We start from the raw sequence: 24,467 nt of genomic DNA on the forward strand, positions 1-24,467 counted from the left end.
CGGAAGTGCATACACGTGTGAGATTGGTTCTCGTGATTGCGTATCATGCAAATGATAGACTCTGTATTGTTCGATCATGATGTCTAATAAAGTGAAATTCAAGTATGAATAAAATATATAATTACGATTAATTCTTAATCATCCAGTTAGATTATAAATTTTCAGTCAAATTCCGATTTGAAATCTCTATACTTTAAGAAACTGCATTTACAATCTCAAGCACCCCCCCAAAACATCAACTATTTCCAGTTTAAATTTTCAAAGATCCAAGTCCCAAACAATCATCCCCTAATAAAGGGGGTAACTACTGAAATGAGCCCACGTGGCAAGCAGGCAGAGCCCTCGCGATTCTCCGCGAGATTTCCAGCAAACCCTTGGTCCAGGAATCACGGCCGATAAAATCGCAACCCTTGGTTCAGAATTACCAACCCCTCGGCGTGTCGTAGAAACAGGCGCGACAAGGGAGGGCGAAACGAGAGTAGGCGAGAGGGGTGGCGAGTCGCAGGAAGCTGGGATGCGCGAAACAAGGTGCGTGTCGACGAAAAGCTTCCTGGCAAGCTTCGAAAGCTCGTCACAGGATGGCGACGCTTCTTGAGGAAGCGTCGCGTTCGACCCCTGTAAGGGCCAAGGGCGAACCGGCCAATCGGGGAAGCAGCGAGTGTCCGCAGTTTCTGTAATTCGGTCCGTGGACCGCCATTTTTGGCTCTGCCCTCTCGATCGCTGACTACGTCCGAGACCGATGATTAATGACTCTTCCTCGACTCGCTTTCATCCTCGCGGCGTGATCGCGCGTTGATCGCGAGAGGAATCGATGGAGGGAGCGGACAAATCGGTCTTCCTTAACTGTACGAAGTTTTTTCAATGATTAATCGAATCTTGATGCGACAAATTAGATGACTAAGTGTAGCAGAAACTTGGTACTAGATTTTTAGCTTATAAATTGATAATTATCCGGCTTTTCTAAATTCTAAATTTTGCAAATTGCATATTTACTAAATTAGACAAATCCTGTCAGAGTTTACACGCTTAAGTATCTGAAATTTTCAAGGAACTAATTAAAAAAACTTCTCGACATTAACATTCACGGTTGCAAATAGCGTCTTCGTTTTTGAACTTCCTTTCTTCGAACTTCTTTTCCACGAAACTCATATCTCGACGATCTTGTTTGGCGAAGTACATGCTTCGCCATACTTCCTGTCCCGCCTTTTATCGAAAATATAGTCGGCGCGTGTCCACCTTTCATCAGGAAATCGAATTATCGGAATCACCGACATCACAACAGAATGTATCCTCTATAAAACGTAAATTGCCGTCGAATATGTAAATTCTCGTCGTTTTTGCCCAGAATCGTTGCCGATCGAAAAGCACGCTTTAATCAGTCGCGCGAAAGTATAACGTGCCACATTTCACGACATTTCAAATTATTCGGTCAGAAAAATTGTAACCTCGAACGAAAACATCTGCCAGACATTCGAAAAGTCTTCAGATAAAATCGAAAATTATATCGCTGTTTCTGTTTAATGGTATTTTAACCCTTATCGCGATCAGAAGTTAAATGAAAATTAAACATAACGGGGAAGTAAGAAAATGAAAGTAGAAAGGAAAGAAAAGGAATTGCAGAAAACGCATTGTCTATGTTTCAAGCGGGTTCGAGTTGTTGCATTTATGCAAATCGTCGAGGAAGTTGCAATGCGAGACACTCGTTTGCATATCGCGATATTCATGCGTACTCGACGAATGGAAATAGCGAGGATTCGAATCGAACGGGGAGAAAAAGGGCAGTGGAAAAACGATGAGAAATCGGTGAGGGCTATTAAGGGTTTAAGAATCACCAATTAAAGCGTTCGATGAATTTTCACGTTGACTTCGATTAAAAGCAGAAGAATTATTCTTCGACGAATATAAAGATAATATATCGTAGAAATTTATTCGACGAAGTGAACGTATAAACGGATGAAATAGAACAAGGTACGAATTTACACATGGCCAGATACGAATCGCGAGCAAATCAGCTTTGCAGTTGCGTTAATCCGTTCACGTAATCACGCGACGATTCATTCGCGACGAAACAATCAGCGATATCAACGGTGCGTCGTCATTATCGTCGACGGTCGGCATTCAGAGCACGACGTCCAACATCCGTCGGATATTTTTAACACGCTACTTATCGAAAATTCAACGCGAATACGAACGCTTTCTCCCGCAAATCTCATTATCACACAAGAAATTAAAAAACCATAAAAAAAAACATATACAAAAAGGAAGGAATCGCAAAAACTACCATAATCATCTTCCTCCAACTGGTCTTCATCTTTTCGCCGATAAAGCATGTAACAGCCATCGAACGAGGCCTGAAATTGCAAGTAACCCTCTGAATAATCCCCGTGCAACCTCCCCCGGAAAAATTGAACATCATTCACCGTTCAAGAAATCCCTGTCTCGATCGAATTCCACCTGGTTTTCCACATGGAATCCTGTTTCCTCGACTGCGACCAGCGACGACGGCGTCTGCGTGACCGATGGTGTTGGGCGTGCCATCTTGCACGTCTGCGTCCGGCTGCCCATGGTATCAGGCTACCATGAGGCCGTAGAAGGTGCCCGCCGGGTGAATCAGACTCTGACAACGAACGAAAGGGAACAGGAACGACGAGAGCAAGAGGGTGAACCCGTTCGAGAACGGACGAACGAGGAACGTCAGACGAGGAAGGAGGTATTCGAGCCAGCACCGTCGACGACAAGGATGAAACGACGAACGAACGAAGGGGTAGAAACAGTCGGAATTAGAGATAAAAGGGTGGAAGAAGGGAGCGTGGAGAGGGGAGAGATGACCGTGGTACCAAACCGGTGCTGCCACGGCGAACAGAAAATCACGCTCTCTCTGGCGTACGTGGAAGAAACGAGGAGAGGGTCGTGGTTTTAGCAAGGCGACAGGAACGGCAGAAAGTAGAAAGGTTGTACGATCGACGAACCGGATTCTGCTGGCTCCATTTGCTGTGTTGTCGTTGGGACATTGGATTTTCTGCTGTTCCGAAAGGAGGTGGCTTCGAGCTTCTCGGATCGAAGCGTTGATGTTGATTGTACGCTGAAGAACGATTCAGGCATCGCTACATTGATGAGAAGGTTAATTATTACAGTGACTCGGGATACCCTTTACCATTTTTCAATTAACCATCGGATATACGGTCGGTTGGTCATATTGTGACCCAAATATCTTCTACCTAAATAAGAAATGCTGATCTCGCGCTTTGTACCTACTCGTTTGAAACGGTCAATTTTCTTAATTAAGGCGGACTGTTTGATGGACACGTCTTTGGATGGTCTTGTAACTTTTCCAAGAGCGCACTAAACTAAGAATGTGGGTCGATGGTACGCTATAAAAGCGAGTACATAGCGTTGTTTGCTGTTGCAGGAAGAGGTTTTATGAAATTGCGCTGACCCAGTTTCCCTCGCTTTCCTTGTACACGATCGGATTGAATGGCGTCTGGCGAATTGATTCTAGTTTCATAGGAACAAGTACCGTCGTTAGAAATCGGCGATACCTTATCTTCATATCTATCAAAACAAAACCCTTTGGATCTTATTGTAAAGTGCAGTAAATGTTAAAAAATTCTATTTACAAAGGATTGATAGCGATCACAGAATGAAGGAACAGTTTTCCAAAAAATTCATACTACGATTTAATTTAGTAAGAGACGAAATGGTGGTCGTGGGGAAGGATTTGTTCCGTTCGAAGGAAAGATCGTAGCTCATCGAAACCGAGAACGGAGCCGGTCGTGTTCCATCAGACAACGACACGGTGTGTCAGTGACCCTGCGGTCGAGGCTGCTGCAGCAGGAAAACGCGAAACCGCTGCGCGAGTAGATATCGATTTGTCTGTGTTCGCTAGGAAAAAAAGTTGGCCGGCCTTCTGACGTTCGCCGCCGATATTGCCCGCAGTCCACGCTGACGTTCCGTTTACTCGCTTCGACGACCTCCACGAGGTCGTACCTTCGACCTCTTCTCTTTCCACCTTCTTCTGCGTCACTGTACGCCATCAAACTATGCATCACACAAGAGAAAATCCTAAAATTCCAAAATTCCATACTCGTCAATTCTCTACCGACGACTGTGTTCGATTTGAAAAATGAATTCCAGAAAGTTTTCCAGAAAGATGCGCGATTTCCAACGATTTTCGGCGGTATAGGAAAGGTGCGCGTGTCCCATAAATCACGAGGGCCGAGGTTCGCGAGAGTTGTGGGCGTCCGACGTGGTTAGGATGGAGGTGGAGGGTTCTGTGTCGGAAGGGCCCGCGGTTGGAGTGGGACCATGTGTGGGACGGTACCGTGGTACCTGCGAGGCCACTACGGGGGCCAACAGTTAGCGCCAGACGGTCAAAAACTCACCGAACCGGCTGCCACCGAGGGCTTCTCTTTTTTTCCCTGCTCCTTTTGCACACCGCACCGCCCGTTTTTGGCCACCTCTTTCATTCATTCTGACTCTTTCAAAGAGCATATTGCCTCGGTGTCTCACCCTCTCGACTGTCACAACAGTTACTAGGAAATTCATTTTAACGAATTAATTGGGAAAGACAAATGGAGAAGAAATTCTAATCGAAAAATATATATATTTTAGCGAATTACCAGGTATCAAACTGTACCCACGTTAAGGAACTTCTTTCAATTAAATCACCAGCCACCCTAAAGACTTCGGATGTTGAAAACTCGAGATTTCTTGGGATCGAGGGTTTCGTGAGACCCGGTTTCATGCTCGAACAGTCGCTGAAGATCCTAATGAAGATCCGTGGGAAGCCGTTCGTCCGCGCTTCCATCATTCCCGTCTATGGCGGCATCGATTGAGATTTCTGCGAGCAGGTGGTCCCCCGTAATAAATCGTATTGTAAGCGATCCCCTCGGCTAGCCACCTGCGAATCGATATCTCGACCGGTCCAAAGCGGCTCGCATGCAAATTCGACGGAATCATGGGAGAGAAAGGCGGGCCACGGCCACTTCCTGTCGCGATTCGGCTTCTTTCTCGCCACCCTTATTTTCTCGCCATCAGACGTCCTCTACCCCGTCCCGTTCGAGATACCGGAGAATCAAGGTCGCGAAACTAGAGCTTGCTGCTAGAATTATGTACAGTAACTACGGTAGTTTAACGTCGAGCAATGTGGAACTATATCAATCACTTTGAACTACATAGTAGTAACTACTTTGAATTATGTAACAGCTATCTAGAACTTGGGAGTCACTTAGAACTATCGCGACAGAACGAAGATTTCAATTAGTGCAATATGATAGTGAAAAAGATAGGAAAGAGGCATCCGCACGAAAGTGGATTCAATAGCTGCCAAATGGACGGGCTAAAATTAAAGGTAGTTGAGTAATAGCAGCCCCTCTCCTCTCCCGTTTCCATTCGATTCAGCCCTGACGTCGTTCCACTTGTTGATATTAGGCTGGCTACATACTTGAAGCGTTGGAAATTGGCTATAAAGTTCGTGATGAACTCGTGACGTTGGTCTTTATTATCGTCCACTAGCGACGTTAGTGTTAATCTTCCTCGATTCCAACTACGACACTGTTCATTTTTCAAACGAAAGGAATCTAACATTTGTGATTCTGAAATTTAATTCGGTACTTTTTCTCCTCCTACACTTAAGTAATAAAGACGGCATTGAAAGCGAAACCGTTAAGCGGCTAAAATATCGTTATTAGCCAGCATGAGCCTATTAATAGAGGAGCCACGAAAAGAATTCGAGCTTAAAAATAACTCGTGACACGGGTTATGGCGCGGGAGCTATTTTAATCCGTCGTTGATTCATCCCCTTGTCCACGCTGTCGTCGAATACGTAGGAGGGATAATTGATCGAACGAATCTCGTGAAAATCCTGTCGCGTTCAAGCTGTACAAGATCATTTAGGATACCGTTGCACAGCTGAAGAATAATCTATTATCTAGTTGTCGATAAAAAGAGCAGAAGAGTAGGTAAACTAACGAGGAACATCGGTGTATAGTGTAACGAAAAATGACAGACAGAAACGGATAAAACTTTTTTTTACATTACCATGTCCCTTTGTCGATGATGTAACGCGTACTTTTTCCGATATCCGTCAAAACGTCGCGCGATTTACCGGATAAGCTTCAGAATGGCGCGACGCCGAGTCGATGAATCGATTTCCACCGGAAAGGCATCGACGTGGCACGCGATAAGGCTCAATAATTCATTATTCGTACAGCTGGCGGAGACTCGAGCTACGAAAGCACAGCTGAATTATTTCTCTCGCTTCTGGAAAACTCGCGGTTTCGCGAAATTCCGCGGTTACCATTGCCGTTTGTCATATTCGATGAAAGAATATTTAATTATCCGTTATTAATTTGGAACAGAAGAATAAAGAAATATTTGTGGGACACATAGTTGAGGGAAAGTCAGGTCGGAAGGGTTAACTCTCGAATGGCGGACCATGGAGAGAGCCACGCTAGAAAATGTATACCGAAATTGGTTCGTTTTAAAATCCATGGAAAGTGTGTATTTATTTCCCTTGTGCGTATGCGACAGTACAATGGTAGTGCGCGACAGTTCCGTTATGGTGTCGTGAAATTATGCTCTCGATCACAGAATTATGGGATTCGACTAGTCGATAAATCAGTCCCATATGCGGAACGCACGTGGGCAATAGGGATCCGAGTAAGCGTTCGCCGACTCCAGACACTTTCTCGTTCAATCCGATCAGTTTTCGCGAAAGTGTATTACCATTGTTTAACTCTTTCCTTTTCAATCGTAGCAGAACAATAAAGTACCCCCTTAGCTTGCGGATTATCCTGGAAACATTATCATAAAACGCAGTGACGTTAGTAGACACTGTTCGCGCCTGAAATTCGCCCCTTTTACAACATCGACGGCGAAACAAATTAATTGGTCTCGTTAGCGTCGATAATCAACGCGGGCTGGAAGCCGCGAAGTGCGAACGGTGTTAAGTTGCGCGCGCGAGCGTCGTTTAACAGGATTTAGCGGACCCTCGCGAAATAAATCTCGGTTATTTCGGTCGTGCATCGGCGTTGCCCTCCGGCATCGTCGTTCTCCGCTCGAGGAAACTCGCATAAATTCTCTCGTTAACCGTGAGCTACCACACTCTCTCCCTCTCTCACTTATCCTCCCTACGAGCTTTTGAATTTCGAATTACTCCGATTCGTATCGTAATTTATTTCCCGCCTAAATATCGATTTCCGCTCGAACATCCTTGCTGAAACATCCTGTTAAATTATTGAATATCGACGAGTAACAACTATCAATCAATGCAAATGAAAGGATTAACGGCGTTTCGATGAGACTCCCGTACGAAGGGTGAAAATTGACCCGCATAGAATAAAACAAAGTGCGGTCTGAAAGTAGAAACCAATCGAACGGCAATAAATTGTTTCTCTTGCGCAATACGAAAAAGGTAGCAAACACCATTGAAAGCAGCAGAGTGCGTTACACGTGCGCAGTTGCTGACAGTTTTCCATTGGTCGGTGCTGTTCTAAACACGGGACGGGAGATTAGAGAGCGAAACAGCGGCGAAGAAACGTAACAGCAAAGGGAAAAACGGTTAAAGCACACCTTACACGGCAGAACGAGCAATTCAGGTGGAAGAGGGTAAGGCAATTCTGCACGTATGCCGTCCGTACGGCGGACCAAATTGCTCGGTTTACTGGCGAGCATGCTTTGAATCCTGAATCAGAGGCTGACGGACTCGAAATGTATGTAATGCAACGGCAACAACGAGATTTTCGCTGGTTGTTAGCGCGAGATATCGTTATTGTTCGCACAGACAAACGAGCAGTTTTATTCATCTGCTCCGCGACCGAAGGTACAAAGAACGAATCCAGAAGTTTAAATTTTACAATTAACCGATGGCATACTTAGTAATTACAGTTCTAATACGTCCACTGTGGCGGTGAATGCGTTAACCGGTGAAAATTCAGGAAATTCCAACATTTCTAAGCAACAGAATTTAAAAAGCAAGCTCGAAACGTTGGAAGAAGAAGAATTGGCGATCGTTGTTCCGCTCTCGATCGTAGTAATTAAGGATTTTCCGCTGGAACGAAGTTAACGAGCTGCTAACGAGCAGCCACACGCTCATCATAATCGAACCCGTCGACAGAAAACGAAATCGCGATCGTTATTCCAGCCACGAAGGAAAGATGCATAAATCAGCGTAAAATCGGACCCGTTAAGCCGAACAAAGTGTCGTGAACGTCGCAAGGATTTCAATCTAGGATTAGCAAAGCCGGTTTGTTTCTTCGGTGTTCTTTCTTTTGCTCGTAACTTTTCATCGTTTCTACCTCTATGTTTTTTAACCCACAACAGAGGATCTTTCATAGTCTTTCAGCTACACCCCTCGTCGTACCTCTTTTTTCTTGCTTTTCTGGACGGGAAAAATCTCGCCACTCGGTGGTGCGCGGTTTTAATGAGTCTCCTTGCGAGCAACCAGTGGCGTAACACTTCCGGTGGCGGTTCCTTTTCCATTTTCTTTTGTACTTTGAGATGTTGATCCTGATCTTTCTGAATTTCATGACATAAAAGTACGACAAAATAGCATCGATGGTACATCAATTTAAAGTTTAAAGATTCATGAAGATGTCTACGTAGGTATTTCATCGATATTTTTAATACAAAATGGCTGATTCTACGTTAGAACAAGCAATGGATTCAATAATCTTTAGCTTAGTAATTTTCATTAACCAATTGCTTATGTATCAAAATGAAAATGGCGGATTTAGTAGCTAGTTTCATTAAGCTTTAAGCTTCAAATTGATGCGCCGTAAGTGCCATTTCGCGATACTTTTATGTCATGACTTTCTACGTTTCAAAATCATCACATGTGCCATCGCGAAAAGAGCCTAGAAAATAACTACTGGAACTTTGTCGATAGAAAAATAAATCGAATATTCTGAATGGAGTTAATAGGGAATAAAAATTGGAACGTGTTACGACACTGGCCATTCCACCTACTTACCTTCGGCTCGTTTCTTTCGAGTCATCTTTCTCGGTCGCGCGCGGGGGCCGACGTTCGAGCTTTCAATATTTACGCGGGACGCTTGTGTCCCACGAAGAAAGGCCACGTCGCGCGAGAACAAAGTGGCTTCGTTAGATGCAAATCGCTTCTGGAAGCGTTCCAACCTGGCCAGCCGTTCACGGGAAACAGGAACAGAGACGAAGGATAAAGGACGGAGTGAGGCGGGAATAAAAGGCGGCGTCCGTTGGTATTTCTGCTCGACAAATTCGAGCGGGTACTCGCGAACGGAATCGACGGATGCCTGGCAAGCCTTCGATCCACGGGATCGGAACCTGGTGGCCGACCTCCGTTTCGAAATCGATCCCCGACCGTCCTGGAATCCCGTTTCGTCGTCAGGAATCTGACGTTCCTCGCGAACGTTTCGAACGTCTGAATTTTCGGACTCTCGACAGAGGAATTGTAACGACGATTCCATGGGATTCGAGTTAAGCTTCAGGCAGACATATGGTGTTACAATACTCGTCAGACAGCACTATATCATTCCGTTAGTTTTATTTTCATCTATCGCTATGGCGAATTTGAATTTTCATTGAGGTCTTATTAATCTGACAAAGGCAAAAATATCGCCTCTTCTCTAGAACACCCAGAAACTGGAGATTAACCAAAGATGAGATGATGCAGCTCGATATTTGGTCGTCTCGTTTATTAGCACCGCGGTTTCGTGGATCTTACTCATTAGCGCTCCCAGTGAATATTTGGAAAGAGAACGAGCCAAGGAACACTTTACTTACTCGTGATTTTGAAACATCTAATGAAACATTTCTCTCCGATTCTTGAAACGTGTTATTAAGTAGATCCTTATCTCTATTCGATACCATCTACGTACATTATGCAAATTAATTATTCTGATGCTAAAATAGAGTACAAATGATAAGTAGTGATACAAATTAATAATTAGAACTGGTATAACTGGTTTTTAAATGTCTTCGGTCATTAAGTAAGCATTAACTGTGCATGAGAAGAATTCTTGGAGCGTAAAAGATTAACTGTTAATTACTTTCAGTAACATCAATATTAACTGCGGAATGAAAATCTTGAACAGTCTTCCAAGTAAATTCCGATAGAAAAGTATTACAAATAAATTATTAATGTGCCAAGGATTAACCCTAAATTAAAAACGAATATCTATCCATAATTTTTGAATCTATCAATTTCGCAAGAAAATCTATATACCGCGAAGCAAATCAGCAAAGTCCGATCGAAAGGTGCTAAACCCATCTCACCTCCTCTTCCTCTCACCCTAAATTCTCTCCTGATACCCGTATCCTTCGAAAGGACTCGCATCGAAGCTGAAGAGTCCTCGTCTCCTGGAGCGTGCGAGTCGCTCGAGCGCGAGCCAATATTTACCAGGAGACCAGACGAGACGGATTTTTGTCCTTTCGCCGCAGGATCCTTCGGATGAACAAGGATCAAGGAGGCTGGTAAGTGGCGAGAAAGAGAAGGAAGGCGTACAGGATACCCTGGTTTTCGGGACGAGAAACGTGCAAAGGCGTGGGAGTGGAGCGCATCAAGGACAATAGAAGGCTCGTGAAAGGATCAGAGGAACAGGACGATGTGCAGGTTTGCCAACGTGTGCTGGTGATTTGGTACGAGGCACTCTGATTGGTCGAGCAGCGGGTGGATCTTCGATTTACGATGCTGCTCTGCCGCGAATGACACGCGGCTTCCTCGCGACTGCCTGCGGATTTAATTAATCCTCCTCGTCTCGTCTGATCACGATTTTTCCGCTTCCACTCGTTTCCTGTCGCGCCTCGGATCGACAGTATCCACTTCACCTTTCGACCAACAGTTTTAATCCTTTCCGATTAAATTGTCAATCAGATCGTCGGTGAGAATTTCCGGAAATTTATTCTGCAGAAAGTTTGATGAAAATGATATATTTATTTTTTTTTTTAAACACGGATTTATTATTATTTTATTTGAAAAATTTGTTCCGAAAGACATTCTTCGTGGCATCAAATTGTTCGTGTTTCTTCTTTGATGATAGAAGAAAGTTTAATTAGTTTTTTATACGGTATAATTGCTATAAAATATTAACATCGGCGCTGTTTTTAAGCAAACATCGAACACAATGTTTCCGTGGTGTAGTGGTTATCACATCCGCCTAACACGCGGAAGGTCCCCGGTTCGATCCCGGGCGGAAACATTTGTTCTTTTTTACTTCTGATTTTTATGGTTGCACACATTAATCGAGGTTAAAATATGAATTTAAAATGGAAACGGGTCGGTGGTATTCTATACTTAGCGCTTACGCGTTACCGATCTTAAACTTTTTATTTTGTCATGGCCATTCCTGACTTCCTCTTCAAAATTTCATTTTGCAACCTTGTTCAAAATTATAGTTTCAATTTTACAGCTACCGATGTTATGCGAATAATATAGATAATCTCATTTGTTACACTATTAAAAACCCTGAGGAGAATTTGAAAATAAGGTTGAAATTTAAGGTGGTCTTCTTTAGAAAAAATTTTTTTAAACAAACTAGCCACCCTTAGGTCCAAAGGATCGGATAATAAATATTATTTAAAAACACCCTACATTTATTAATAGTTTAAATTCATTTTTTATGACATAATATATTAATTTGTTTAATTTTTAGTGCATAATAACACTTAAGTTATATAATGTTTGAACGTTGACTGTGATTCAGAAAGTACTTTCTATCACAGGGTTTTCGTGGTGTAGTGGTTATCACATCCGCCTAACACGCGGAAGGTCCCCGGTTCGATCCCGGGCGAAAACAGTTATTTTTTACACTGAAATTTTTTCGTGATAGTTAATACAATTTATTAGATCTCGCATAAAAGAGCAGAATGATTTTTTCATGGATCCATTTTATCAGAAGAGCAACCTTTGTTTTTCAAACAGAGAAGTCTATTACTTTCCATAAACTAGCATCAAATTTTACAGAACAGTAGCACTAATATTTAATATAGGATTTGATTAAAAAAGCGGATTATTCATTGCTATAACTTTTTATTCGTTTTGATGAATACTACATTCTTGAAGTTTTGACTGGAAATGTTTCTTCGACCACCCTGTAGAGTTCCGGGGACGAGCGTGTGCAAGCCGCGACGAACAGGGGGTGGTTTCCGAGGGTGCAACGGAAAGATATCGGAAGGAAAATCGGGCCGCGAGCCAACCAACGAATCAGCCATTGCTGAGAGCTGGCGTATCGAGGTCACGACACGTTATTCCGAGGCCTCTTTTGCCTCGGTGCTGACGATAAAAGACCGTCCAATGATTAACTGTGACTGGACGAAAAAATGTCCAAAAATTGAGCAACTGAAAAAAAGAGGAACCACACGTTTCTGGGTTAAAAGGGATTGCAAATATGCAAATTTTGCGAAATATACCCAATTAACTTTACAACACGCTAAATATATATAATCAATTTAGTGTCATTATAATTCACATGTAAAATACGATAATTGCAAAGATTCGAAGAATTCAAATTTCACCCCTTTCGAAACAAAAATATCCAAACGACGTGTAAAGATGGAAATTCCTCTGACAGATAATTCCACATAATTACATAAAAAAGTGAGCGTAAATTGATGGACATTAAAGTGGTCGTAAAACGAAAGATAACGCTAAAATTTATACGCGTTTCAAAGACATGAAGAAAAAAAAAGGAGACGCGGTAAAAACTTGTTCATTGCAATTTCACATATTTCTCGAGGAATTAAATGGCGGATGGGAACGAGTATGTATACTGGACACTTATCGATTATTCCCGTTACGAACGATAATCGGGGATTATTCACGGTTCTTACATATATGTCGCGAAACGCTCGCTCCCTTATCGAAGAGTTACGCTTCTCTTGGTCGTGCCACGATTACGCCTCCGATCGTCTCGAACCACCCCGTAAATATCGGGACACGATCTTAATAAACCAGCCTGAACGTTCCTGTTTTTATCAATCGAACGAGGCGATTTGTGGAAGCCGATAGGACGAGACAACCGGTCGTTTTTCCAGCTGGTAACGATAAAATGCGAATTTACGAAGCCACGTTCGTTCGTGTTTCTTCAGGGCAACCGGTACACCTTGACGTCCTTCTGATGTTTTGATTCGCGAAATTTCTATTACATTTTATGCGAATTTTTCGGGAAAAACTGGTGGTGTAATTTCTAAGAATTTTTGTTTCTTTGTAGATCACTTTTCTAATAGATAAAAGTTTCTCGTCAAAAGATTTGAACGCCTAATTGTAATCGAAGCATCCTTGCATAGATCTCTCTCGATGATTAATTAATATCATTAATGCCGCTATTAATACTACTTCTATTTAATTCAATCTCCCAGAAAACGTGTTGATACATAATAAAACATGGCCGGAAAATCATTTCATAGAAAGATTAATTGCTCTAACATAATGGGACACTCATAGTGTCATGAAGACATCGATATCGACCGGTTGCATCGGTATGATCGATCATCGATCGTTTCCGAAGAGTGGTCGGAAATTTATGCAGGAATCTCGGCCGCATTCCGTCAACATGGCGACCATGGAACGCGACCTCCGCAACTGAAATCATTCGTTTCTTTAGATTCTTCCTGCACTACCGATACCCAGATCCTTTTTTTTTCGATATCTTCAGAATATTTTGATAATTTATTTTCTATTAAAGATATTAATCTTATCACGGATACTGAGTTTCTTTTAATTTCTAGCGAGTCACAATATGGTGACCGGCCCTCAGCGGCGCCAACAGGCATTGATTTCACGCGTGGGCCAGGATGTCGGGATATCGATCGTCCACCGCTATGTTTCTCGCCTTTTTCGACGTTTTTCGATCCCTCCGACCTGCGTGAAATTTTGGTTTCTCTCGCAAAGTAGGTAGAAACGTGTGGCATACAAAGTAACCGATGGAAAGTTGTTCTTTGTATTCGAGGAGGATGTTGGCTTGCTGATTGGAGAAGAATCTCTTCTCGTGATTTGGGTTGAGATTTTGGGATATGAAGGGGCGTTTCTGGTTCAAGGAGGGCCATTTTCTTTACGATTCGAGAGGAATGTAGAAATGTGGAAGGCTATCTTCAGAAGATACCTTTCTTCTTGTGATTTGGGAATTTAGAGAACTTAGCATTGTTGGTTAAAAAGTGCCATTTTCTTTGTGGTTCCAGGATTATATTTCAGGAAATTAAATGAAATATTACAATTCAAGTAGAGATTCAAGGGAATTGCATCGCTGGTTAACCCTTAACATACCAAGTGAACTCATTCGGAGACATATCTTATTTGTGCCATTCAGTGCCATTAAATATATTATTTACCGTTAGTATTTTCCTGTGCGCAAAATTTTAATGAATGAAAAAAGGAACGAGCAGAGAACGAAGCGGAAGGGAGAAAAGAACCGGTGATCGCGTCAAGGCGCAGGAAGTTCAAAAATGGGAATCCTGAATCGGCGATACATTTCACGGCACAGCTTCGACTTTCGAGCGAAGCCGAAGGAACCGGTTTTTTTCATGCTGAAGCGTTACCCGAGTCCAGGACGAGCGTGTTGAAAATTCTCGAAGCAATGGCGAGACGAGTCGCGTGACCAGCTCGGATACGCTCGCAAGGACGCGCGCGTAATCGCGATTACGTAAACCTTTGGCGAAAAGACCAGTTAGCGGCTCGGTTTGTCAATAATTCGCGCATATATTCGTAACAATAGAATCGTTCTAAGTATCATTAAAAATAATATTAATAATGTATATCTACTGAAACATCGTATTGAAAATTTAATTCTTAATTAATATTAATAGAGGGTTACGATAATCAACTCGTTAAAATCGCAGCAATTATTATTAAGTTTCTCGAGTTTATATTAAAAAATAATAAATGATGTCTAGTCGAAGTTACAAGACATTGATGAATTGGATTGCAACGCTATTTGGGGACAGCTGAATAAATTCCGCGACGATGCAGCCGGTCGCACGCCCACTCGACTCGAGTGGCTGATTATCTTTTAGTAGTCGATAACAGTATCGACATGAGAACGAGGATATACCGGGTGACCCACGGGGCACCCATGTGACGCGGACGAAAAGCAACGAGCCACGGACTCGAGCGAAATAATGGCCACGTGGGTTAGGATTGCATGAACCTTGATCGACGTTAGTTAACTTAATCAAAAAATAAAAACGATACTTGGAGATTTATTTTTAGTTAACATTCGTTATAATTAAATTGTTTTTACTTCAATTTTACAAAGAGTAGTGTAAAATTTAGAAAATTAAAGTTACATTAAAATTGTGACTCTCTCTCCAAGGTCCGCCATCCGAGGGTTAAGTATAAATTTAACTTAGGGCAAATTTTCTTAAAAATTCCTTTATTTCTTGATACACAATCGCAAAAATCATAGATCCTACAAAATATAAGTCCATCAAAGTATTAATATTAAGAACAGATGCACTTTCCATCAGCCATCTACTAAAACATGTGAAATTAACACTTCGGTCACGAAGCAGCGCTACTTATCTTGGTATTGTCTATTCCTCAAGACAAAAGATACAAGCACGATCTTAAGATAGACTCACAAAAGCGCAACGATGCTTTGTGCTTGAACAATGAAAACCTTCTTGATAAAAACAGCTGAAAAAGCCAGTTTTTCTTATCGTTCCACGTGAAATTAAACTCTGCTATTCTGTATTCTTTTCGACTCCATTAGATGTTCCTCTTAAATCGCACAATTTTCTCGAGTCTTCCGTTTCGTGTACCATGATGAATCGACTTTTCAACGTCGGTACAACAACTCGAAGGGCCGTTTCGAGCGTGTTTATTTGTCGCCGAGGAGGGTTTCGCGAGGTCTCGCGCGATTTATGGACGGCACTCGTAAAGGCACCCTCGTTTTGCTGCCGATAATGGGCTGTTTGCAATGTATCTCAGGAAAATTAGTCCTGTAGCAATTGTAGAACATTCTTTAATGATTTTTTTCCGACTTTCTTAACGATTATGGTTTATTCGCTCTAAAACTTTTATTTGGTATTTCTTTCGTATCATTGGATTTATAGCCAATGTTTCGTAAAAATTAGGTTAAATCTTGCAAATAGAAATTTTATCTCTTTTTAAACATTGGATTATTAGATTTATTTAGTAATTCGTAAATGGATCGCACATTTCATCGTTTGTATTTATTTGTCGACGGTGTTCCGAGGGTTCGAATGGGATTCCTATTCACGATTACCACCGTTCGAATGCCTGATCGCCGCGATTTCGAGATGGGGGAATCGAGACTCCTTCGAGCGTAACGCGTGTATCGTTTAAACTCGATTTGTATCGACGCGGGTAAGTTAGTTCCGCGTTTGTTTGCCCTGTCCAAGGGAAAAGGTTCAATTTATCGGGACGGAATTAGGTGACCCCGTTAAATTGATTTTAATTCTAATTATACTTGTAAGACAGGAGAGATTGACAAAACTATTCGAGGATACAGAATCTCTCGAGTTTCATTGAAAATTAAGATCCTCAAATGAATGGCAATTCCGGAATCATGGGAAACAGCCAATTCTCAGCATCCGGTGACTGCCAATTACGCTTGCATTGTGTCTCGAAATCCTCTACGCTCCCGTTTCCGTACCATCGGAGAAGACGAAAAAAAGGAACGAGACAAAAGAAGAAAAAAAAAAAAATGTCCGTATTAGAAGAGCACAATGAAGAAGAGGGGGCCAGTATTCTGGTGGTTGGTGCCCGTGTATGTGTGACTGGAAGTGGGCTAACTTTTGATGCGTCTCTAAATAAGGGTTCGACACACCTTGTGACACATGTCACTCACACATGAATCTGCGAATCATCCCTAGACGGGTTTAAAGACAAAACCTGTACCTTCGTTTCTCACGCGAGAAAAATCAAATCCTCGATTTCTTTGCAATTTCTTTTTTTATATGTTAACGAAATTTCGTTCTAATGATAATATTAGGAACTCATGGTTGTTTACTAAAATTTCCAAAAATTTCAACTTTCGATAAAAATCTCCTTCGATGACAGGAAGGCTGTCTCTCGCGTCACGCTGGGTACCATTGAAATTACGGGGGGAGGACATTAATGAACCGATCGAGGAAACGCAAACGATGCCGGTCGTTTTGCGCACCCTTCGTGTGCGGCGAGGCCTGTTCGCTCGTTTCTTCGTCCCGGAGATTCTTGGTCGATCTTTTTCTTCGTTTTTCTTACAGTCTCTTCTCCAGCGACCGCTCACGAGATTTATTAACACGCGGCGCGCCTCGCGGGGATACACGCGTTGCGAATTACGGACAGGCTGTGAATGCGTGCGCGCGCGCACGTTTACAAGGTATAGAAAGAAAGAGAAGGGCTAACATTTGCACACAATACGACTTATGAAAAATATCTGTATTAAATAACCGCGTTTTCGACGTGGCCGTCTCATTGTTCCAGCGAAACGACGCTAAATCAACGAGCACATGCTCGTCCTCGTTTCTCGCTGATAGCGAGATGCAACTCGTTGATGTTCCAGACAGGAAAATCTTACTTGCTCAACTTTGTCCTGGATATATTTTTTTCAAAATTCATTTATTCAATCTAAGCTTCAACCCTTTCGCTACTTAAGGATTATAGTTACGTAGAAAATTAAATTGAAATTGGTGTCTCTCCATGGTCCGCCATCCAAGGGTTAATAACAAATAGTAGCTCATTAACCCTTTTCCCTACATATCGTGTCACACTCGTAACACAACTTACAGTTCAGATCAATATCAAATCTGGCTGATAGTTTCGCTATGAGTCTTGAACGAATAGTTAGCTCTGATTGACGCAATTATCGAACAAATTATAAGCGAAGGGGTTAATAGGTTGATAAGAAGCTAATTCATCGGTGTCCCGTATCCGTAATAGTAACAGTTGATCATCATTGTTGATCCCTGACGAGAGTGTTCCCCTTGCTCTGCGGTCGGGGCATTGGCGCGCAATTAGAAATTCCCACAGTGAAAAGAGGAGGGTTGTTTCTCCCCTAGCCTTCTCTCTTTCACGGGATTTTCAGCGAGCCAGAGGTCTCTTTTCCTCGGGATGGCAGCTTCTTTTCACGGCAGGCAGCATCGCGACGAAGAGAGAAAGAGGGTCTGGGTCGGCGTGGGATCGACGTTAACACGACGAGTGAGAGGGAAACGTGTCGGGCGTGTATTTAGCGCGGTGAAACCTCAGGCACCGTTAACGTTCGTCTTTATCCGGCGAACGTGGTTCCGTTAGCTCCTTTTGTGATATCCGCTCGCTTTTCTGTCTATACTTGGTAGAATCTTCAACATATGTGTCCTGAGAGATGCTCTACCAGATCAATTCGTTATTAGATTGTCTATATTTTTAATTTGCAAAAATTAAGGTATTAGAAATTTTTAATCCATTTTATCACTGTCAGTATATTCTATCATATATATTTTTTTTTAATTCAAGGAATAAGTTCTTTATTGAGTCATTAACGGGATACATGATTTTTTATCCGCAAAAGGTGTTCATCCATAAACATAGGAATCTGCCATAACATTTGGCCTTTATTTACGATCAAAACCGAGAAAGAAAGGAAAAAAGGTGGACACCTTTTAAGTTAATAATGAAAGGGTACATGTAGCACCGACAAAGGAGCAGCTCGACGTCAATAAAACTCCTTTAGTTCAGCGGCGGAGGCCGCTTTAATTAAGCGCATTCGTTTTAATTCGACTTAAAAGCGGCTGTTTAATTTGATTTTTCTGCGTCACGACAGAGAGATCCCGGCCATCCGAACGGCACCGTATGTTCCTCTTAATTTGCTCGACCTTGATTTACTCAATAAAATTTGCTGGGTCAGGTCCCGTCGTCTCTGCAAACAAAACGGAGGGAAATGCGTAATTTGAACGTTTACGAAGCAAAGGGCAAAAATTGAATGAAAACACAATTGGTGTTTGCAACGTTTTGGGTCCTTAAAATATTGCAGGTAATTTTGCGAGACAAGGAATCGTCAGGTTCGCGAAACGCGTGTTACACCGGCGAACGGACGCTCGTAAATCCAGAATTAACGCGGGAAAGTGGACCACGGTTGAAAAAAGTAGAGTAGAGCGAAGTAGAACGTTGTAGGATAAAAAAATTCGCTTCTCGGAGGAAGCAAATGCAAAGCGTTCGTTTCGCTCGCTCGTTCAAGCAGGACGTTGTAACTAAGGAGCAAAAATGAGCGTAGGAAAAATTCACTGAAACGTAAGAAATATGCGTAGGAAAAGTTTTCTGAAAATCTAAAACCGTACAGTTTCAAATTTTGAAAATGAAAATGAGAACCAGTCTGAAATAAAATTTAAACAGCGTTCCAAAGTTAATAGAGACGATAGTGAACGATGACATAATTTGGGGGGATGAGAATGAAAAGAAAAAATGAAGTCGAAAGAAAAAGGAAAGGAAAGCTAGGAAAGGAGATAGTAGAGAAGAGGAAACAGAGGTGAAAGAGAGAAAGAGATGGTAGGAGAGAAATCACGATCTCTCCCGTTTTAACGCGTGGTTCTTATGAATCGAGGGGAGGGCGTAACCCAGATTACTGTTCACCGGACTATAATATTACGCGAACAGATCGGTCTGGGTATATAACGGGTGATCCTCGTGAAATTGTGTTAGGGTTCGTCCTCCGTGGCTGATCCCAGTGGTTTTCATCTCTGGAAACCTCGTTCAGTCACCTGAAAACAGAATTGAAAAAGAAACTTTAAACAATTCTCCTTATAAAAACTTCACAAAAGGGAAAATCTTAAGAAAGAGACCTTGGTTCTCACCCTACATCTGCAATTAATAAAAAATTCCTGAAACTTACAAAACACAAAATCTCACCAATAAAACCTTGATCGTTCCTCAACATCTTCATCAACATATCCGTCTGACACTTCTATACAAAGAAACAATTCCACTCGATATCATTCTCATTAAGAAAACCTTTCATCCTTACAGCCACCCCATCAGGAAACAGGTTTCCTCGAGAACCACGGTTCCTGCCTACCCACCCGGTAGGTATTCCCGAAGGATACCACGGGACGGAACGAGACGAGGAATAATTTCTCTCCTTCTCTCCCGTTCGACCTGCCGTTGTCCGTCTCTCTCGGTCAGTCGTGTTCAGGTAGTGTCAGAATTCTGGTGCAATAACGAAGGGGTGGGAACCCTTGGCAATCCGAATTCCCAACCCCGGTTCGACCTTGCGCTTGCACATGCCTGCACACGTAAACCTCTCTCGCGGATCCTATCATCTGTCTCTGTTCGGTACACACGGTTGCGTGCATGCGTGCCTGCGTGTGGTGGACGCGCGTGCGCGTGCATACGTGTGCGTTCGGCACACATGCACCGCTAAGTATGCACCATAGCTACGTCGAGCATTCCGGTGTGCACTTATGCGCACGTTCGTGCCGGATACACTGCAATCTGCTCGTAAGAAGAGGTTTGCGATTTTGATATATGCGTTTTGAATGGACTAGCCTCAAATTGGCGAGGATTGATGGGTATCAACGAAGTGCAAAGTAGTAGATATTCATGGTTGAGTTTCAACTTTGATTTCTAATTCAAATTGGCAAGATATACTCGTCAATCTTAGAAATTTATTGTGATAATGTTATCTATTTTGATTGAAGTATCTAGCCTGTAATTAATAAAATGCACACTTGCGTTAAAAGATTGTTTGACAGCCCTGTCTCAGAATCATATGCATGATTTTTCTATTTGAAAAGTGGTACCATGGTATCTAGAAAATGGAGTATCACGGAAACGCAGGATGAATCATTACGAGGTAACATTGCAAAGCGCGAAAGCTACGAGGTACACGATCCAACGTACACGGTGTGTCTCGATCGCCGATTTACGATCGTTTACACACCCGTACACACGAATACTGTTGCAGCATAGTGCAACGCTGGTCGAAACGCGGGCATGCACGCGCATTATCCGTCGTGTATAAGTGGGAACATACACACGGGTGCAAGTTAGGTCGCACGAATGACCCAGATAACCGTGGAGCGTCGTCGTCGTACGGAGCGAAACACGATTGAAAGAACCGCTCTAGATTTCGCCACGTTTATCATTTATTCTTGTCATCGGCGAACTCTCGGGGTATCGGATGAAAAATTAAGAATTTTTTCTAAATTCGCATAATTAAGACTTCTTGTTCGATCGAAAATTCGTGGGAAAAATATTTTCCAATTTAATTCGAAGCTCAGCCAAGAGATCCAATTAATTTTCAAACGACAGTACGTAGGTGGTAGTAGAATTTTTCTAGTTTTTTTCGTGAAAATTTCCCTGTCACCGAGACCCAGACGCGTTTTGTCCATCGGACAAGCGGTGGACAGCGAGGTTCGATTAAAAAATATCTGGAAAACGTGGAACAGGGTCGAAGTCGAACGGAAGACGAGATTGATTACCGGCCGGAACGTATGGAGGGTCGGGGACAAAGCAGAGACAAAACAGATCGAAACACCATCCACGCTCAGGGCGGGTTTCCATTCGAGCACCCTTCTCCGTGCCACGCTCGAGTGCCTTACTCTAATTCGATTAAACGTCGCCCCCGCCCTTCTCTAGCTTCGACACGTGACACCCTAATTAGCGTACGATTATTTCTGTAATACAGAACAGGCCAACTTACAACCCCAGAAATAATATCCGAAGGTGTATCGATGGAATTTCAACAATTCTTGGAAAATCAAAATTAGGCAATCGTTTAGTCTATTGATTAAATGAATGAATAAATTACTCGATAATCGAATAGAAAAGCAAGCGTGTTCCTACGGGTTCGTCGATTACCTTTTCGGGCAAAAGGTTAAAAACCTCGGGCTCCGCTACAAAGAGGATAAATGGGAGTGACAGGCAATGAAGTTCGGGGAAACGATGGAAGGAAGAAAAAAAATCAAAGAAGAGAAGAGCGTATTCAGAAGCGTGGCGGTAAATAGGTTAAACGGCAGGTCGAGAGGGCAGCCAATTTAAATCACCGCCAATTCTGTGCTGCCTGACCCGATGCAACTAGAGGATATCGCTTCGAATCCTCCATGTTCATCCTCTCTTTTTCTTTGTTACCTATCAGGTATTTTTATCGCTGGAAAAATTCTGAAAAATACCTAAATTTCCATTATATGCTTTTACAATTAAACAACTATAATACTGAAAGGGTCAGTAGTATAACTAGAGAAGTGGGGCACTTATTATGAAATTAAAAATCTTTTTTTACATTCACACATTATGATTAAACATCCATTTGATCGTCGATTACCCTCGGTCATAGAATCGCGACTTTAATCGAAATTAGCCGGAAACTGGTAGGAATAAAAACGCCAGGTCATCGCCGTCCGCGACTTCTCGATATCGACTACGAAAGAATGGGCAACAGGGAAGAATAGGGAGATCGGGGTTGCGGGAGGAGGGTGGTGAATAGGAACAACCAGGAAAAGGATGAGATCTCTTGCTGGCGAGCAGCCAACCTCCGTCCCGCATCGTCATCGTGTATACCTCTTCCTCGTGCACGCGTAATAAAGATCCTCCTTCCTCCGCTCGAAATCGCTGCCTCCACACTCTTCTTCTATCTTTCTCCTGAATTACCAACGAGTCTGCGAACTCGTGTTGACTTTGGATGCAATTTCGACGTAGCTCGGCGTAGCCGAACGATTTCGACTAATAAACGACTTGGACAAAGACAATTTTAATTGACACGTCGCGCTCTTCTTTTGAATAATATTTTCGAAAGTAGTCGAGAACAGATACGTTAGCTCGGATTTTTCCTATGCAGAATGATTTCTTTCCGGAGTATCCATTTCGAGTTTCCGTCTGCATTGCAGCTGGTTCCATCAGGGTGCCCGATGACGCGCTATAACCCAGATCCCGATGAAACTAACCGCAGTGCCGGCGAAACGTCGGAACACTCCTCGAAGAGGGGCTGTCTTAAACCCGGAAGCCTCAACATTTCATTCAACCGTTGAACTTTGTTCGCGGGAGCATCAGTGGATCTCGAAACTGAAACCCATTCGCGGGTCACAGAGTTACATTCGTTGGAAATTCAACGAGGGTCGTTAAAGCTCAAACGAGAGCTTTAATATCATGCATCTGGAAAGTTAAATATAGATACACGATCTTTTCATTCGTTCTGCATGTATCCCATATCGCATCCGGGGTAAAAATGGTGACAAAAATCGAGAAGATAAAATTGTCCAAAAAGACGAAAGATAATACGTTGCAAGGTGGTACCGTGTTTTAATGCAACCTACGATCCTTGAGATATTGCAATTATTTAATTTTTAACCCTTCGCGGTTATACGAAAGGGGAGGGTAATATTAGAAGAAAAAATGATGGTTCGCGATGGTACAACATCAGCATCACGGAACGTGACCAAGATGACCCCACCGTTTAATACTCACTAAACCAGAGACACGTACGAATTATCAAGAGAGGATCGAGATTTAACCAGAGAGGTTCGTTCGCAATTTTTCCATGTTCTACCATTTGGTCTACGGTGAAATGCAGTTTATCTCGAGATTCCAGTCGGTGTCATTGTACCGGCTGTAACTATACTTCGCTAAATAGCAGAACTGCCTGCTCTACGCCGGTATGTGCACGTATGTACATAGATACATACATTCGCGTTAAATGGGTCGTCCGCGAAGCTGGTGTCCGCTCGTTCACTGCAATGTATCGCATGCACGGATTCGCGTGCGGCTAGAACGCGAGCTGGTCAACATTCGTTTAACATCGACTTGTTTTTAATAAAAATCCTCTTAATTTCACTGTCTGACATTTTAGACCCATGGATTAAGTATGCGTGGAAAACTTAGGGGTTACTTTAAGAAGGAATTTTTTCAAGAATATCTACATAAAATCTAATGTTAATTAATAATTTCGAGTTTGTAAACAAAGTCGGCGAAGAGGAATATCAAGAGAAATCGAATCGAATAAATAAAAGACAAGGAAGGAATAGTAAGTGATAAGCAAAGTATGTACATTTCCCTTGTGAGTTTTCTTCTGTTTTCGTGTGCGCATCACGCTGTGGCTCGGGATCGTGTAAGGTTGTCTCGAATGAATGAGAGAGGAAGAGACCAAAGAGAATTATACTTGCATGAACCAGCCCTCCCTCTGGCCCTCCGGCTTGAATGGTAATTAAAGCGTGCGAGACTTTCTTACGACGCTCTTAATTCCCAACAGAGACAGGGTGGATCGCTGATTCGTCCGCGAATTTCCGATCCCTGGCTTCTGGGAAAAAGAAAGATAGAAAAATCAAATGGATCCTCGAACAGAGATGTAAGAGACGAGTGGATCATTCGTTTCGATCCCTGACGGGAGATCCTGTTGCGCTTGGGATCGAGATGCAAATATAGACACCTTAAGAATAATCTGAAACTTAAAAATATCGATCTTCCTGTTGAAAGAATTATTCATTTTTATGATTAAAAAGAAGACAAATTGAAATGAAAGAATTTTATTTGAAGAGCATCTACTTATGTAGGGAAAATTTCTCAGCTGTTTATACACTTCAGACGC

General features: G+C 42.5%; 1 protein-coding gene, 1 long non-coding RNA gene and 2 other non-coding genes across 7 annotated transcripts in view; 3 read left to right on the plus strand and 1 right to left on the minus strand.

Moving 5' to 3' along the window:
- LOC143308267 (uncharacterized) overlaps window positions 1-24,467 on the plus strand; it is a 118,112-nt gene that overhangs the window by 65,288 nt on the left and 28,357 nt on the right. The gene's annotated exons all lie outside the window — the stretch shown is intronic.
- TRNAV-AAC (transfer RNA valine (anticodon AAC)) lies at window positions 11,105-11,177 on the plus strand. The gene has a single exon. It is a non-coding gene; the product is annotated as a tRNA-Val (tRNA).
- Window positions 11,702-11,774, plus strand: TRNAV-AAC (transfer RNA valine (anticodon AAC)). Its single transcript has one exon. It is a non-coding gene; the product is annotated as a tRNA-Val (tRNA).
- LOC117605315 (uncharacterized) overlaps window positions 15,390-24,467 on the minus strand; it is a 45,786-nt gene continuing 36,708 nt past the window's right edge. Inside the window, exon 3 of one of the 2 annotated variants that reach the window (XM_034326508.2) lies at window positions 15,390-18,812. In XM_034326508.2, coding sequence (XP_034182399.1) covers window positions 18,797-18,812 — 16 coding nt within the window. In that variant the 3' untranslated portion in view covers window positions 15,390-18,796. Of the gene's footprint in view, window positions 18,813-19,067; window positions 19,651-24,467 lie in introns of those variants that run through there. The other variant, XM_034326509.2, reaches the window with a different exon arrangement.

Source organism: Osmia lignaria, chromosome 3, assembly GCF_051020975.1.
Source record: "Osmia lignaria lignaria isolate PbOS001 chromosome 3, iyOsmLign1, whole genome shotgun sequence".
NCBI lineage: Eukaryota > Metazoa > Arthropoda > Insecta > Hymenoptera > Megachilidae > Osmia > Osmia lignaria.